This window comes from Ovis canadensis, chromosome 11, assembly GCF_042477335.2.
Source record: "Ovis canadensis isolate MfBH-ARS-UI-01 breed Bighorn chromosome 11, ARS-UI_OviCan_v2, whole genome shotgun sequence".
NCBI classification, from domain to species: Eukaryota; Metazoa; Chordata; class Mammalia; order Artiodactyla; family Bovidae; genus Ovis; species Ovis canadensis.
Window position 1 is genome coordinate 13,560,526 of NC_091255.1, and position 18,415 is coordinate 13,578,940.

At 42.9% G+C, this 18,415-nt stretch overlaps 1 protein-coding gene across 3 annotated transcripts in view; it reads left to right on the forward strand.

The window, feature by feature from the left end:
• Positions 1–18,415, forward strand: part of TOM1L1 (target of myb1 like 1 membrane trafficking protein) — a 61,514-nt gene that overhangs the window by 37,041 nt on the left and 6,058 nt on the right. For 2 of the 3 annotated variants that reach the window (XM_069602522.1, XM_069602521.1), the window contains 5 exons: positions 3,622–3,755; positions 7,918–7,978; positions 8,343–8,460; positions 9,937–10,033; positions 17,111–17,162. In XM_069602522.1, the coding sequence (XP_069458623.1) occupies positions 3,622–3,755; positions 7,918–7,978; positions 8,343–8,460; positions 9,937–10,033; positions 17,111–17,162 (462 nt within the window). The remainder of the gene's footprint in view (positions 1–3,621; positions 3,756–7,917; positions 7,979–8,342; positions 8,461–9,936; positions 10,034–17,110; positions 17,163–18,415) is intronic. The other variant, XR_011259678.1, reaches the window with a different exon arrangement.

An 18,415-nucleotide genomic window follows, 5' to 3' on the forward strand; every position in this document is an offset into this window, starting at 1 on the left:
GTGGCCAGCATCGCCTTGGGTCCTCTCGCTGTCTGGGTGGGAGGGCCTGGAGAGCGGAGATGTGTGATGGCAGGAGGGCTGGACATACTGTTCCCAGAGAAGGCTTGCAAGCAAATGCCTTTCTGCCCGCTATTACTTTCTCAAAGGATATGTTCAGATACTTCACTTTTTTTAATGGAGTTGCCCTGTGTTGGTAGATGTGGGGCAGTTGCATTTGGAGTTGAAAAGTGTGACAGAATCTTCTTCCTAAACTCCCAAGTGCTGTGTGGAAGAGTGGGAGCCATCTGGACGTCAGAAGAGGCAGCTCTAGGTGAGCTCCTTTTTGTTTCACTCCCAAGACTTTTGAGATGATTGTTACATCCCCTTTGGCTTAGCAGCCTGCCTTTGCTTTGATATGGCCCGAAGTGAGGCAATCCCAGGGCCCCCGTGACGGGCTCTTGCGACAGCAGCTGTGCCTCTGTGTTTGGACTCCCTCCCCCTGGTTCCCCACATCCAGAGCTCTGGGAGAGCCTGCTGGGGGTGAGGCTTCTGACCCGTCCTTTTGGTTCATGGTGCTTGATCTGCACCGTTTCCAGGTGGCTTGACTTTTTTCCGAGACAGACATCAGTTGCAAAGATCAGAGCGGGCCGGCTTTTGAAGAAGTTTTTCAGATTCTGCTTTGCAAACCTGCTGAGAAATGTGGTGTTCCTTTCATGTCTCCATTCCATCTGTCTCTTGAGAGGGCAAAGGGATGGTCTTCCCATGACGAGGGGCTATTGATGTTGGCTGCAAATTCATTTCAAATCAGTTTCTACATTTTTGTCACAGGCATCTAACAGCCATTGTATTTCCTTGATCATGACATTGTTCTAGCAAGGCTGCCAGAGAGCAAGAAGACGAACTGTTCTGCATGCTAATGCAGAAAGAGGAAAAGTTCTCATTCCTCATGGCGTTGCAGCAAAAGCTGTTCTTAGTTTTTTCCTTTGTTTAATACCGGGTGCTGGGTAGTGGCACAGGTATTACAGGAACGTATTAGTTAGCTAGTTAAGCTGCTAGTGATACCTCCTTGGGTATTCATGATACATTCATTGACTGCCCTGTATTGCAGACAGAGTGGTGGTGTATTTTTTTTTTTAATTTGTAATTGTTTATTTATTGTTGGCTGAGCTGGGTCTTCGTTGCTTTGAAGCAGCTCAGCTGGCTGAGTTGGGTGTCTTGCTGCAGCAGTGGGGGGTGTTCCTCTTCCTCCCAGCGCACGCACTTCTCATGGAGGTGCCTTCTCCTGCTGTGGGCCGCAGGCTCTGGGTGTGTGGGCTTCGGTAGTCGTGGCACACGGGCTTAGAGGCTCCGTGGCACGTGGGACCTTTGTGGACAAGGGATCGCACCCATGTACCCTGTGTTGGCAGGCAGATTCTTATCCACTGTGCCACCAGGGAAGTCCCGCAGCGGGGTTTCAGCCACACCATTTTCTGTCCTTACAGCAACCCTGCATGATGGTTGTTAGCCTTGCTTTATAGATGAGAAAGTAAACTGAGGCTAAATGTTAACCAGACCCTGCCCCGTATCAGGTATGCAGACGGGAGAGGCCTTAGGTCCGCCGAGTCTAGTCTTTTTGTTTGCTCTTTCCCACGGGACCATGTGTGAGTCACGCTCAGCCGCCACCTGACTCTGTTCCATGAGGATATGGCCGCAGCCGTGTGTTTACATGTTGTCCGCGGTTGCCTGCACCAGGGCCGAGTTGGGTAGTTGCCACACAGACCATGTGGTCAACAAAGCAAGCGCTATTTGGTATCTGAACCTTTAAGAAAAAGTTCGTCAACTGCTGCTGCCAGTTACCACATCACTGGGAATGTGGCCAGTTTTTTAGTTGTACAATATGAGTATGAAAACCCAGTCTGATATCTCTCTGTTTCACTTTTTTTTTTTCCCTTTCCCTTTTCTCCTGTCTTAACATTTTTGTTAAGATTCTGTGGAGATGGGATAGCCTTTACCTCTGAGTCTAAATGCCAGCTAGTAGTGGCTTGATTTATTTAGAGATATCCTGTTGGAAATCTTGTGATAGACTGTTTGAGATGCTAAATGGTTTTGTAAAGTGTAAGCTTTTCAGCAGGTCGGTTTTTCAGGAGGGGAAAGATTGGATAATGTAATAAATAGTGCTACCATTCAGCCAGCTCTGCTGCTTTCATTTTGAAAGGGGAATGTCCCTGTGTTTTTGCCTGATGCTGATGTACTGTTGGCCTTCTGTGGTGGTTCAGACAGCAATGTACTATGACGTGGACAAATTCTGGCCACGGTGGACTTTAAGGAATATTAGTATCAGTCTTATGCTCCTCAGGCTCATTGAGGGTTTGCCTAAGAGAAATGAAGTTGAAAGATGTGTGTGCTCAGTTCCTCATTCCCATCTGACTCTCTGTGACCCCACGGCCTGTAGCCTACCAGACTCCTCTGTCCATGGGATTTTCCAGACAAGAATACTGAGTGGAGTGCCATTTCATTCTCCAGGGGATCTTCCCAACCCAGGGATCAAACCCGTGTCTCCTGCATCTCCTTTATTGACAGGCAGATTCTTTACCACTGAGCCACCTGTGAAGCCCCCAGTTTTAAGATAGCAGTTTTCAAATATCTGTGTACATGAGAAACACTAAGATGCTTATTAAAAAATGTGAATTCCCAAACTCTCAGTCTCGGCAGTTCTGAATCAGTAAGTCTGCTTGTAGGTGCTTCTGGTGCTTCTGAGAAAAAGCTGGTTTGGGGAGTGGAATCTTATATAATAGTGATTCCAGGCCATCTAAATAAAGATGGGATTGATGACTAGTTTTTTAATCCAGGTTCAGTTTACCTTAGAATGTAATGTTGTAACTATAAACTTTACATCTTTAAGTAAAACATAACAGGAAAATTATACACTGTAAATGCATTTTAACTACTTCTTTCTTCCATTACCACAAATAACAACAGCACTTTATGTTTTATGCTGTGCTTTACAGTTATAGAGTTCCTCATTATACACATCTCATTTGATTTTTATGTCACCCCTTGAGGTAGATGTGTATGGCAAGTAGTGTATTTTTTACTTATCAAGTAAGTAAACTGAGATTTAGAAAGCAAGTGATTATTTTTCCTGCCATAGCATAGTTAACAAGCCACAAACCTAGAATTCCTATACACCAGTTCTAATTTCTAGTCCAGTGTTATAGCACTGTATAATACATTATTGTCTTTATGATCCCTATTTGATTTTTAGAGGAAAACACTGTTCTGATGTCCTTCTGACAGAGAAAGGATGAGCTGTCCATAGCTAAATACTTTGGTAATCTCCCATAGGTGACTCACGTGGAAGTGGTCACAGTAGTATGAAAGGGAAAGGGATAGGGCTAATCGCTCAGTCATGTCCAGCTCCTTGCAACCTCGTGGACTGTAGCTTCTCTGTACATGGCATCCTCCAGATAAGAATACTGGAGTGGGTAGCCATTCCCTTCTCCCGAGGATCTTCCTGACCCAGGGATTGAACCTGGGTCTCCTGTATTGCAGGCAGATTCTTTACTGTCTGAGCCACCAGAGAAGCCTTGGTTGCAGTCGTTCAGAAGGGCAAATGAGTTGGTTTTTAGCATGAAAGAAGAAATCTCTCTCCTTCTTTGACAGAAACTGTATAAGACGGGTCGGGAGATGCAGGAGAGGATCATGGACCTGCTTGTGGTGGTGGAGAATGAAGATGTCACTGCTGAGCTGATTCAAGTGAACGAGGACTTGAATAATGCCATCCTTGGGTGTGAGAGGTGAGCAGTGGGCACCCTCTCTGACCGTCCTCCAGGGCTCAGCATTCTCAGAGTGCCTGGCGGTGGGCTCTCAGAAAGATAGAGAACATGTTTGGACACAGGTGCTTGCCTTTCAGGGCAGGGAGTTCTGGTCCTGCTCTTCCAGGAGTGTGTGATACGGCTTGCAGGAATGAGCGGGACCTGGGCAGTGCGAGAGGCATTTGTGGGCAGTGCCACGCTGACCTGTGAACAGAGCCTGGATCTGAATCACCAGACGTCTGCACTGCGCACGTCATTGGCTCTCAAACAGGCCAGTGGTACAAGCTGACCGTTGTCGTGAAAGTGAGGTTTGCCCTAAGTTTGAGGTGGAGAATCACATGGAAATGGTAGCGAGAAGAGGAGATAGTCTAGACAAAGTCAGAGCAGGGAGGGTCATCTGTATATGAACATGAACTTTAAAAAACAATTCTATTCAGAAAAGAATGACAGCAAAAATTTTAAATACAGTCTTCCCTCCATATCAGTAGGGGATTGATTCCAGGAACCTCTGCCCCTAGCAACACCAAAATCTACAGATTCTCTAGTCCTTTATGTAAAATGGTGTAGTTTTTAAAGGTAACCAATGCATAGGTTACATGTACACTTTAATGTACATCCTCCTGTACACTTTAAATCATCTCTGGATTACCTATAATACCTAATAAATGTAAATGCTATGTAAATAGTTGTAAATACAATGTAAATGCTATGTAAGTAGTTGCTGGTGCGTGGCAAATTCAAGTTTCATTTTTAGAACTTTCTGGGATTTGTTTTTTTTTCTTTTTCAAATATTTTCAGTTTGAGGTTGGTTGAATCCTTGGATGTGGAATCCACAGATAAAGAACCTGTGGATACAGGTTTCTAACATTTTAGTTTTTTTGTAAACTTGTTTTATAGTCATGATTATATAAAGAACATATCCTTTTGTTTCTGCCTTGATTTCTTCACTGTATTTGTGTACCCTATGTTCTTAAATGCTTTGGCTAAACCATTATTTTTAATAGTTCCTTAATAGTCCATTCTTCTCTCATAGTTCACTTGTTAGGTGTTTAAGTTGTTTCCAAGTCATTTATGTATTCATCAAAGTAACAATGTTATAATCTATTATAATCTGTAGTCAAGCCTATAGTCAGGAAAACACCTTCAATAATATATATATATATATATATATATATATATTTACACACACACACACTTGGAAAGTGGGATAGATGAACTGATTAGAGGTCTGTTTGCTGAGAATAACAGCCAGACCTGGCGCACGTCAGAAGGCAGGGAAGCTTCTGTGCGGAAGTCCCGTCTGAGCTGAGGATGGTGGGCGGGGGGGCGCTGGCAGCATCAGGAGCAGGCCAGGGCACAGCGGGCCTGGGGCAGGGGGGCTCCAGGACCCGTCCCCAGGGAGGGGCAGGCAGGGCAGCTGCTTTGACTGAGGTGGCTTTCTCCTCAGTCTTCGTGTAAAGTGCTGAATACAAACAGCTTCAGGCAAGTCTCCTGGGCTCTTCCCAAACCTGTCCCTAGGCCTTCCTGGGCCTCTAAAGATCCCCAAACTGCTCCTAGATCTTTGTTTGGAATAGGGACTGTACTGGCATTTGGGTAGGACAGTTTTCCCTTATGTGGCCCCTATTCACTGAATTCCAGAGGTTTTCCTCAAAGTGACATTTCAAGACGCCCTTAGGGGAACCGTTTTTGCTGAGCCTTTCTGGAGTTAGTAGCCCTGTCTCCCACCAGCTGATGGAGAAGGAGACTGGTGTGACCAAGGGAAAGAGGTAAACAGGCCCGGCTTCAAACTCTGCTGTCCATTCTGGACAGATTGCTTGGCTTTTTATGACTTGGGTTTTCCCCTGTTTATTAAAGGGAATACTGCTGCCTGTTTGGAAAGGGCTTGTTTACTTTGTTTTTGAGAATTAAATGTGATAATGTAGGTGAAAGCACCTAGCCGGTGCTAGCTCGTTAATTTGTTCATTTCTTGTCCTCCTCCTCTTCTTGTCCCACTGAGTCTTCTGAATTATGGTCTGGACTTTCCCCCGCTGATCAGTAATGAACCAAGAAAATCAGAGAAGTGGACGCACAGCTGTGGAACAGGCTTCCCCTGAGTCTCACCGTGAGAGCCAGCAGCCGTTCTGCGCAGACGTGGTGGGGCGCCCAGGGGCAGACGTGAGCCCTGCGGCCCAACTCTCTTCCCCTCAGCAGCCTCTCAGGGTCCTCACCCTTCATTTGCTTTGTTGTAAATCTTTCTAAGTCGGAAGATGTCTGAGGAAAACCATACGGTTTTCAGTTGGGTGCCGACTCCTGGTTTTCATTTTGAAGAGTTCTTTTATTGCAAACCATAGGACCACTTACGAAAAGCTTCCTCTGAGGAGGAATGTGTGTTTATTTGGTCTTGATGTTAGGAGAGTGGGTTACTTCTGTGAACAGCTTTTTCTGATTGACTTTTGGACCAGGGCTTTGTTTCTTCTTGGAGGCTTTAGAGGAGCATCGTTTCCCTGCAGCATGCAGTTGATGCCATCTTCCCTGGCTCCTGAGCTCTTTGCTCCGTTTTCAAAGCTGGCATTGTCTGGCTGGGTCCTTCTCGCGTTTTATCCCTTCTGCTTCCTTCTTCTGTCTCCCTGTCCACATTTAAGGGCCTTCCTGATTACACTGGGCTTACAGTCCAGGACAGTCTCCCTAGCAACCTTCAGGCCATGTGCCCCCTAACCTGACATACTCACTGTTCCATTGATTTACTATGTGGATGTCTTGGTGGGGGGATGACTCTGCTTACCAACGTCTGCGCTCTGTTCCTTAAAGATTCACATCCATCCCACAGGCAAAATACACTCATTCTGTTCCAGAATCTCCAAAGGTTTCCACTCGTTACATCCAGGGAATAGTTGTGCAAATAAGGAAACAGAAATTTGTTACTCAAGGCTTGATTTGTGAGGTTTGGTCATACCTTGCACATAACTTGGTAGCACGTAAGAAGCCAGTGCCATTAGTAAATGGAATAAAAGCCTGTGTGTTAGAATAGGGAAAATCCTTAAGTCTAAGCCATATTCTAACTTAGTGTAAGCTTTTAGCCTTCAAAGTGTTTAGGTTCATGGAATTGATGTGTCATAATAGTAATGCTGTGTGTTTCTAAGGCAGCTGTTAGTTTGCAAAGCATATCCACATTCATCCACCTGTATTACCTATCTTCCCGTATCTTGCTGTTTAAAATAGCTTTCTGAGGAAATGGCTCAAACATTACTATTCTCTGTGAGTAGCTGGACAACTGAGGGCCATATGTATGGTCTTAAAACTCTTATTGATTTGTTTCACTGCTCCTTCTTTACCCACAGTAAAGTAGGAACAGTGTAAAATTAAAACAAAGTTGTAAAAGGTCAATATTTTTGGGTGCCAAGCATCTTATAAAAATGAAGATTAAACAATGAAAATATGTTAACTGTATGTGAATTTTATGTAGAATGGTAACTTTTGATAATTTTGGCAAAATTGGAAGCATATTTGGGAATAAGGAGAATATTTAAGTATGTGATATATTCACGGGCTTCCCTGGTGGCTCAGAAGGTAAAGCATCTGCCTGCAATGCAGGAGACCCAGGTTCGATCCCTGGGTCAGGAAGATCCCCTGGAGAAGGAAATGGCAACCCACTCTGGTACTTTTGCCTGGAAAATCCGATGGATGGAGAGGCCTGTAGGCTACAGTCTAAGGTAGGCTACAGTCTATGGGGTCACAAAGAGTTGGACACGATTGAGTAACTTCACTCTCACTTTCTGATATTTTCATAAGGTAAAGTATACAACAACTAAACATTGTATTTCTGAATAACTAGAAAAATGATGTCAACATAATGGAATTATGATACTGAATTATATAAATATAATTTCAACAAAGTTTAAAATAGATTAACGTACAGAAAAAAAATAGTACAAGGAAATACATAATGTTAATAAAGACCATAAAACTTGGTGATTGAATTATTAATGTTTATAATATTTGTCCATTTTCTCATAGAACTGGGGAAAAGTTATTAAAGTACTTTATTGGGAATTGATTATGAATGAAGTTGATTATTGGTGAATATTTGCATATTAATAATTTGTTAAATATTACAGCATTTTCATATGTTTTCTTTTAAATACTTGCATTTTGTTAATTCAAACAGGTTTACTCGAAACCAACAAAGGATTTTAGAGCAAAATAAGGGCCAGAGGGAAGATGCCAATGTAAGTAAACAGAAATGTTATAAAATAAACAATTGAAAATGGTGTAAATTGTATGGTAAGGAGCAAAGCTTACCTAAAACAAGTCTTAAAAAAGAAGAAATATGCATTAATGATTTGGGATGTTTTAGTAGTACAGAGTATTTGCCTTAATGACTCATTGAGTTATTGATAAGAGCTCGGAAGAAGATTCTCTAACTAAGCAGGGAAGCCATGTTGGTGTTGCCAATGGGATGGAGAATTCTCTCCCAGGATACCTCCAAAATAAGATCTTTCTTTTTCCAAAGGACAGTCTCTGGGGAGAAAGCCATGATCAACTGCCTGATGCAGGTTTTTCTAAATTGTGTTTTGTTTGCTTTGTTTTCAGACTACCAGTGAGCCTTCTGCCCCATCCTCGGATCTCCTTGACCTGAGTCCCAGCCTTCCGATGCCTAGGACCACCCTGGGAGAAGTCAGCACCCTGAACGCTCAGCTTTCAGACTTAAGTAAATAAGCACGTGGGTCTTTTCAGACCAGCAGAAGAGCGTGATGTGAAACAGTTCTCCTTAGTTTCTTGATTAAATGCAGCTTGAGAAGGACTGAAGTCAATCTGAGTATCAGAGAACTGTATCAGGAGATGTAGTTACTTCTTGGCCAGTGGATAGGTCGTATGCAGTACAGGAATGGGATGTGTCGAGGGGAGGAGTCCTTGAAACCCACCCCACTGGCTTGGAGTTCACCTGGCCTACTTACAGAGCTTGTTCAACTCCATGGCCAACATTTAGACGTACTCTGAACCCATTCACTATTATCTTTGGGTTTCTCTGCCATACTACAGCATCAGGTAAGGGAATATTTGATACAGATAGAGAAAATCAGGAATTATGAGGCCTCATGAGGTGAAATGTAGAGGATAAATCACAGGTTTTTGAGTCAGAGAAGTCCAAGTTGAAATCCACCAGTCCAGTTCTGTTACTTCTTAGCCACCCAACTCTGGAGACTTTCCTACTAAGTGAGTTGCATTAATGGGTTTTTGTGAAAGTAAAGGATGATGTTGCACTGTAAGCTTAGGGTTACCTATTTGTCTAATTTATTTGTTACCTCCTATTATCCTTCCCAAAAAGTTTTGGTAAATTACAAAGTAAAATGGGGGCTTCCCTCGAAGCTCAGTTGGTAAAGAATTTGCCTGTAATGCAGGAGACCTGGGTCCCATCCCTGTAATGGAAATATCCCCTGGAGAAGGAAATGGCAACCCACTCCAATATTCTTGCCTAGAGAATCTCATGGACAGAGTAGCCTGGCGGGCTTCAGTCCATGGGTTCGCAAGAGTCGGACACAACTTAGTGACTAAACTACCACCAAACATGATGAAAAATCCTGAAGTCCAGAATTTTCTGCCAAGTTAAAATGAGTTTGTTTGCCATTTATGTTAGCAAGATTTTAGAATCAAAATATTCAATATTATTCAATTTGTGGTTTTCTTAAAATTTCCCTCATTTCTAAAATGTTGGCTGCTTTCTTAGACCAGTGGGATGTTTGGAATCTATTATATTGAAGAGTTTTCAAGTTTTTATCAGTGTTTTCAAAGGGGGAAAATAATTATTCTCTTTGGGTTATGTCATGATTATGGAAACTTAATGGATTATGGAGAGGTGAGAGTAGAACTCTGTGTATACCACAGCTTTTTACTTTTGTGCTTCACAGGAAAAGACATAAAATCCCTTAAATTCTGAGTCAGCCTAGGATTTTAGAAAACCCAATATAATAATGTTTGTTACCTTCACAGCATCCTCTTTTTATGACAGGGAATTTCTCTCTTTCCAGTTGCCATAAATGTTTTTTAATTTTTGTTTGAGGAAATAACATGATTTTATGGTGACAAAACTATCTCAGTCTCTTTCATTTGATGGTGGCGGTGGAAAATCCAACAGAATTGATGGACAAAATGTTTTAAAGCTTAACAAGTACATTTTGTGTTCTAGATTTCAGCTCTCTGAGTCCGGTTGTACCAAACAACTTCAAACCTAGTATTAATACACAGGTGGATCTGCTAGCCTTGGAAAACACAGAAACACCCCTGTAAGTATGTCAGTAATACTCCAGAACTAATTCAGTCTCATTCCTCATCGTTAAGAGAACATGACATAATAGAAAAGGTGGGGACTTAGGAACCTGACAGAACTGGTTCAGAATTTCAGTGCTACTCCTGGTGGCTCAGATGGTAGAGAAGCCACCTGAGATGCTGGAGACCCAGGTTCAGTCCCTGGGTGAGGAGGATCCCCTGGAGGAGGGCACGGTAACCCACTCCAGTACTCTTGCCTAGAGAATTCCATGGACAGAGGAGCCTGGCAGACTACAGTCCATGGGGTTGGAAAGAGTCAGACAGGACTGAGCAACTAACGCGTTCATTTTCACTAGGGATCTGACATAACTGATTTGGACTTTCAGTACTGTTTCTTAGTAGCTGTGTGACCTTGAACGAGAAACTTGACCAGCATGAGCCTTCATTTTTCTTCCAAGAATCCTCTCTAGGCTTCTTACAAAGATTCTGTGAAATGCTGTATGTACCTCCCAGGATAGCATTCTGTACATAAAAAGCATTCAATAAATCCTGTTTCTCTTTTTTTTTTTTTCCAGTGGTAACAGGAGGTAGGAAAAATGTATTGACAGTGAGAGGAACAGAAATGGCCACACAGATTGCAGAGCACTCGCTATGTGGGAGACACTTTGCTGAGCTGTTTTTATTTCATTTAATCTTCGCAATAGTTCTTGAATCAGTGCTGTTATCATTATTCCCATTTTATAGGAAAAAAGCCTGAGATTTAGGGAATAGAACTTACCCAAGTTCATATACCAACTAACTAGCAGGTCTGGTGAACTGATAGTTTACCAAAAAAGAAATACAAATGGGTCTAAAAACATATTTTTGCTCAGTGATGCTCAGCCTTACTTACAGTTATAGAAGTATAAGTTAAAATGCAGTAAGACTATTTTTTAACCTCACAGATTGGCATAAGTCTGTGCATGTTTGTTAACGTGCTTTGTTGACTGTGGAGAGACAAATACTATAACAAAATTGTGCAGTTCTTATTAGGGGCACATGGCAATTTCTGTTAAAATTATAAATGTATTTAAAATTATAAATGTACCTTTGGACTTGCAATCTCACTTCTAGGTATTTATGCTCACTTATGCAAAAGAAAGTCAGTTGTTCTTGACAACATTTGTGCAATAGATAATAATTGGAAACAACTCAAATACCCTTCAGTTTGGGGAATAATTAAATAAACGTCTACACACTGTATTACGCTGCTGGGGAAAAAAAGTAGGCCCTCAACGTGAGGGACGGTCACCAGTGTATTTATTATTAAGTGAGAAAAGATGCAAAGCAGTTTGTATATACTCTGTTGCATTTGTGTAAGAAAGTGGGAAATAATATATGCTAATATTTGCCTCTCTTTGCATAAAGAAATATAAGAAAAATGCATAAGAGCCTAAACAAAGCATGGTTACCTAACGTTAAGAAGAGGCAGGATGGAGTAGATAAACAGCAAAAAAAATAAGCAGAAGTTAGATTTGCCTTCCGCCAAGGCCTATATTCTCTTTTTCCCTATTACATATATGTATTTCAGGTAATAGGCAATACATCTCCATGTTTCAGATATCAAAGCAGTATAAAAAGATGTACAAGGACAATACTCGATCTTACCCCACTCCTATCCTGCCTGTTGCCTTCCCTTGGGTCATACCTGTTTCCACCCAGGGAACCCCTCTGTCAGTTTCTTATTTATTCTTCCAAAGGATCTTTATGTAAATAGGAATATGAGTTATTTTTCTCCTTTATTAAATGAAGGGCAGCATACTGTACATACTATTTCAAAACTTTCTTTTGTTTTTCATACAACAGCGTGTCTTAGCTGTATTTTTATGTCATTGGACTTAGATATTTTTTAGTCACTTTTCTGTGTTAAAAAGAAGAGGTGCAGAGGGAGGAGAAGAGAAAGGAGAATCAAACTAGGGAGAAAAAGAGGGGGAAAAGTGTGTAAGGGTAGAAGAGAGAAAGGAAAGATTCACGTGCTATCGTTTGAACCTCCAGGTTGGGTCACTACCTTAACTTGACGCCTTCTGGTATTGACTTCTGTGGTGCAAGTAATTGCTGAAATGTAGGCAGCACTCCAGCGAAGTTGCTTAGTAAATCATGTGGTCTGAAGTAGCTGATTCTATTTTCCTTTATCCTGAAAATCTTGTTGGGAAAGATTGACCATATACATGAAATCCCATTACAAAAAAAAATGTATAAAACCACACAGAGATCAAATCCTAGCTAATAGCTGCTCTTGGTTTCATGGATCTCATACGTCAAGGTGCATAAAAATCACATGAGTAGCTATTAAAAAGTAAAATGGCTAGACCCCAGAAACTCTGATTCAATAGCAGGAATCTTTAGTTTTAAAAAAGAGTCTCTGGGGAACCATAAAACAGTGATCAGCCAATCATTAGAAACTCTATTATGATTGTCTACCCAAGATCCAGATATCAAAATAATTATAATAGTTCTTAGAATTCACTGGAATGAAAGATAATGGGTGCCATCTGTTTTGTTTTCTAGACAATGTCTTTTGAACATATTTTTTCTAATTTTTGAAAACTTACCTGAGTGAAACTGTCACTAGTCCGGTTTTTTATAGTGTTGGAAATTGAAGCACTAAAGTCACCTAAGGCATCAATCTGAGTTGAATCGTGCGAAAGATTACTTGTAGAAAAAAGTGAAAGTTGCTCAGTCATGACCAACTCTTTGCAACCCCATGGACTGTAGCCCGCCAGGCTTCCCTGTCCGTGGAATTCTCCAGGCAAGAATACTGGAGTGGGTTGCCATGCCCTTCTACAGAGGGTCTTCCTGACCCAGGGATCGAACCTGGTTCTCCAGCATTGCAGGCAAATTCTTTACCGTCTGAGCCACTTGGGGAAGCCCAAAGATTACATATGAGAGGCACAATCAGCTATCAGAATATCTGGCAGTCTTAAGATTTTCCCACCCCTCTTTTGTTTGCAGTACAATTTGTCACAGAACAAATGAGTGATGGAATTTCTCATAATGGAAAGGATTCCTGAAAAGCAGTGATGATGATAGGATAAAGGCATATTTACAGCCTACTTAGTATTGGGCAGCAGGCTAAGAGTAAGACATGCTCTCTGGTTCCTTAGTCTGGTGCTCCTTGCAGTGCTCTGAGGTAGGTACCCCCAGTGCTCCCTGTACTGGTGAGGAAACCAAGACTGAGAAATACCAGCTTGCCAAACAAAGGTTGTCCAACTAGTGCAGAAAGAGGATTCAAATTCAAGTGAATCTGATTTCAATACCTGCTCTCTCTCTCTTGTTTTTTCTTTTCATCTAATTTTATTTTCACAATTTGCATATGGTAAAGTTGACCCTTTTTTGTTTGCTGCAGAGCTCTGTGTTTTTTCTAACATATATATAGATGCATGTGACCATCCCCGCAGTCTGAATACAGAAGAGTTCATTATCCAGAAAAGCTTGCTTATGCTAGGCCTCTATGGACACCCCCACCCCCAGCCCAGCAGCCGCCAGCCTGTTCTCTGTCATTACAGTTGGTCTTCCTGAGAGTAGGGTCTGAATAGTCATCTGGTGTGTGATATTTCTGGAAAGGTTATGTAAAATTGTTTGCTTCGTGTATTTTGAAGCTCTTTCAGTGCATTTGCATTCAGGATTGTTGTCTTCTTGGAGAATTGACTCTTTATGATTATGTAATGTCCCTCTTTATCCCTTGCAGTTGTCTTTACCTTGAAGTTTACTTTGATTGTAATCAAAGACGCTCTAGCTTTCTTTTGATTATATTTGCATGGTATATCTTTTTCTAACTTTTTCCTTTTAACTATTTGAAGTGAGTGTCTACATTTTTATATACTCTTATAATGTCTGTCTTTAATTGGTGTGCTTAGACCGTTTATATTTAATATGTCTGGATTAGGACCACCATTGCGTGATTTGCTTTTCTCTTTGTTTCCTTTGCTGTTTTTTTTTGGTTGTGTTTTGTTTTATCTGTTTCCTCTTTCCTTCATACTTGGGGCTCTTTGGATGTTTTTAATATCCATTTTATTATGATATTATATTTTTGTACAGTTTATGTATGGGGAGGGGGGAGGACTGGTTGCTCTAGGAACTGCAGTTTTTTTAGTGTATTTAAAAACAGTATTTTCCCACTGAAGTGAGATATAGAAACTTTATTATCATATAGCTCTTCCCTTTATATGATAGTTATCATATATTATATATATATGTTAAAAAAAACACTACCAGACAATGAAAAATTATTTTACAATTTTTTCATAATACAGTTTTACTTGCAGGCCTTAAATAAATTTTAAAGACTCAGGAAGAGCAGAATAGTCCATCACATTTACCTAATATTTACTGTTCCTGTTGCTTTCCTTTCGTTTTCCTCTGGCACAGTTTCTCTTGTCTCTGAAGAATTTCCTTTAGCATTATTTTAGAGACGATCTGATGGCAGTGAAAGTTTCTTAGTATATTTTATGTACTTCATTTTCATTTTTGTTCCTGAAGGATACTCTCATTGGATATAAGATTCTGGGCTGATGGTTCTTTTCTTCTAGCAGTTTTTAAACATTGCTCCAGTGTCTTCTGGCCTAAATGGCTTCTAATGAGAAATTAACATTCATTCCAATTCTTGTTCCTGTGTTGACTCCGTGTTACTTCTTTCTGTCTGTGCTTTGAAGAACTTTTCTTTTTTCTAATTTTAAACAGTCTGATTATGATATGTCTAAGTGTGGCTGTCTTTGTTTTGCTGAGTGTATTTGTTTCCTGTGGTTGTCATAAAAACATTACCGCAAGCTGGGTAATGGAACTCACCTTCTTAGAGTTCTGGGGACTAGAGGTCTGAAAGGAAGCAAGGCGCCTCCTCCCAGGACTCTGAGGGGAGGAGTCATTCTTCCGTCCTCCACATTCTGGGGAGCGTAGGCACCCCTTTACTTCCATGTCTTGTGGCCACACACTTTGCTTTCTTTCTCCATCTTCACTTTGCCTTCTCCCCCGTGTTTCTTGAGTCCTTCCCCAGATCCCCATTTTCCTATTTTAGGGTCATATATTCTTGGATTTAGTGCCCATTCAATCATCATCTCAGTTCAGTTCCGTTCAGTTCAGTCGCTCAGTTGTGTCCGACTCTTTGTGACCCCATGAATCACAGCATGCCAGGCCTCCCTGTCCATCACCAACTCCGAGTTCACTCAAACTCACGTCCATCGAGTCGGTGATGCCATCCAGCCATCTCATCCTCGGTCGTCCCCTTCTCCTCCTGCCCCCAATCCCTCCCAGCATCAGTCTTTTCCAATGAGTCAGCTCTTCACATGAGGTGGCCAAAGTACTGGAGTTTCAGCTTTAGCATCATTCTTTCCAAAGAATACCCAGGGCTGATCTCCTTCAGGATGGACTGGTTGGATCTCCTTGCAGTCCAAGGGACTCTCAAGAGTCTTCTCCAACACCACAGTTCAAAAGCATCGATTCTTCGGCGCTCAGCTTTCTTCACAGTCCAACTCTCACATCCATACGTGACCACTGGAAAAACCATAGTCTTGACTAGACGGACCTTAGTCGGCAAAGTAACATCTCTGCTTTTCAATATGCTGTCTAGGTTTGTCATAACTTTTCTTCCAAGGAGTAAGCGTCTTTTAATTTCATGGCTGCAGTCACCATCTTGGTCTTATCTAAATCCTGTGTTGAATGTTGGTACTTTGATTTTAGCAGGCAGACAGCCTAGTGAAGTTTATGCTGCAGTTTCAGCCTGCCTTCTGTGTGCTTTCGTTCTGATGTCAGTTAAATTTTCAAAGCCGTTGAGTGTTACTGAGATGCGTCCCAAACGTGTGCCACCCATTTGTCACTGTAAGATCTGGACAGCAGGCTGTGTGTTCATTTCTCAGCATCTTTAACCCACTCCAGTATTCTTGCCTGGAAGACCCCATGGATGGAGGAGCCTGGTAGGCTACAGTCCGTGGGGTCGCTGAGTGGGACATGACTGAGTGACTTCACTTTCACTTTCACTTTCACTTGGCATTGATTGGGATCAGCCATGGATGCATAGATCAGGGTGTAAGCCCAGGAGTTCATAAACACCTTGGAGGTCATTGTCCTGAATTCCTCTGTCTTTGTGATTTCCCTGATTCTTTGCCTTCCTGGGATTCCCTTTTTGGTCTCTCCAGTCAAAAAGCTGCAGGTTTACTGTGTCATGCATTTCCTTGACTATGCTTGTCATGGGGACCAGACGGCAGGATAGAAAGGATAAAAGAAACAAGGTTTTGCCTCATCCTCTTGGGATGATCACGGTTCCCCTCTTAGAGTGGGAGTTGCCTCTCAGAGGTTTAAGCCACTCTCGGTCCCCGTTGCCTCTGCTGTCACTGAGGCCACCTGGGGATTGCCCGGGGATTAGAGTGCGAGAACGAAGAGGAAGAAAGGGCCAAGGCTTGCCCTGCACACTCTGGGCACTAGGGTTTCCCTTTCCTGCTCCTTGAGTGAGAATGAGCGTCCTCCTGGAGCTGTGTGTCCTCCCTGTCCAGTTGGGCTTTAGGCTGTACTGCATGCCAGTTCGGAAATACCCAGAGGGGCAGAACATGGTAAGTTCATCAACAATTCATTGATATTCCAATTCTAGTCTTCTTTCCCAATTAGCTTGTAATTAATATTTACCTTGCAGTTCTCAGATATTTGCCCCATGCCTTCTGTCCAGATTTTATAGTTGCATTTGGTGAAAGAGACAGGGCAAATGTGTTTACTCCAACTACAAACTGTGCCCCATCCTAACCTCTACTCTGCTTTGCCTTTCATCCTGTAGAAGTGATGGGGTGGCAGCTGCTCTGAGCGGAGACGGCAGGCGCCGCTGTGACCGACCGAGTGCGCTCCGGGGTCTCGGGCTGCCGCCGCCCAGCCCCAGGGCTTTGTCTGCATTCTCTTTGGCGTTTGGGCATTATGACCCGGTGGGCACCACCACCACTGGCAGTTGTGCTATAGAAGTAATACTTCCGTGCAGTCTGCAGGTGCATTTGGGGTATTGCTTTTAGACCAGGAAGGTCGTCTTTTTGCACTGTGTTCTCACTGTAGGGTAATCATGCTGTATTATCACACTATCCTAGGTTTGCCCAAAGGACCAGCCAAAACCTCGCCTCAAGTCATACATACGAGAGTGTAAGTAATGAAGGCCTTCCCGGGCAGTGCCCCCAGGGAGCAGATTATCATGCTAAAATGGAGCTCCCAATCCTTAATTCTCAAGTTCTGCTCAAAATTTCTTCTTAAGGTGTTAATGAAGCCCTTGTTAGGGCTTTTCCTTGTTGCCTCTTTAATCATTTAAGATAAGTATAGTCTCACTTCCATCAGAAAGATAGTAAAGGAACAGAATTCCCTTGGAACTGTTTCTAGTTGCTATCTTTGCTCTCTTTCCTCCCATCCTCTGACAGACTTCAGTCAGACAAGTTCTCATCTCAGCCGCCTCGCGGGCTGAGCTCTTGTCAAGGTCACTGGAGACCTCCCGATGACTGACTAGTCCTGCCGTGCTCAGCGCTCATCCTACCTGATCAGCAGCAGCTGAGGCCAGCCACCTCCTCCCGTCTGCCCACGTGCTTTGAGACACCACTCCCTTCAGGCTCTCCTGCTGCTCTCTTCTGCATCCCTTTGCTGACCTCTTCTCCTCTACCGGCCTCTCAGTGTTGGAGACCCTGGGAGGCAGGCCTCAGATTTCTCTGCCCACATTATTTCCTCTCTGGTCTTTTGGTCTCGTATCAAGAAGTACCACTCAGACTCTGAGCACTTACAAGTTTCCAGTCCACACCCCTTCCCCACGTGCAGAACTCCCATTCCCACCTGTCACTTCACATCTCCCCGTGCTTTCTTTCAGCCTCCCGACGTGCTCCTTCGGCCGTCTTCCCCATTCTGTAAATGACCACTGTTTCTGTTGTTCAGGTCAAAAACCTTGGGAAACTGTGCTTGACCTTTACCATTTTACCTTTGCCTTCAAAATATGTTACCCCGCCACCTTTTCCCACCTCCCTTTTACATCCCAGCGCAAGCTACATCAGATGGGTACTGCAGTGGCCTCCCGCAGGGCCGCTGTTCCAGCCTCCACCTCCCTCTCCACCCCCACCCCATCATACAATCTGTTCTCCAAACAGAAACCAGAACAAATCTTTTTTTAAAATAAAGTTTATGTTACTCATTTACTCTGAAGCCACCTGTGGTTTTCTGACTCCACTTATCAAAGCCTGAGAAGCCGCTCTGACCTCTCCCGTTGCCTCTCCAGCTGTACGTCCAGCCCCTCCCTTGGCTTGCGCTGCTTCAGCTGCACTGGCTCTGCCTGCTTCAGAGCATATGACCCGTGTTCCCTCAGATAATCACAGGGCCCACAGGGCCCTGCTCCATGTCCCCAGTGGTGAGGCATTCTCTTG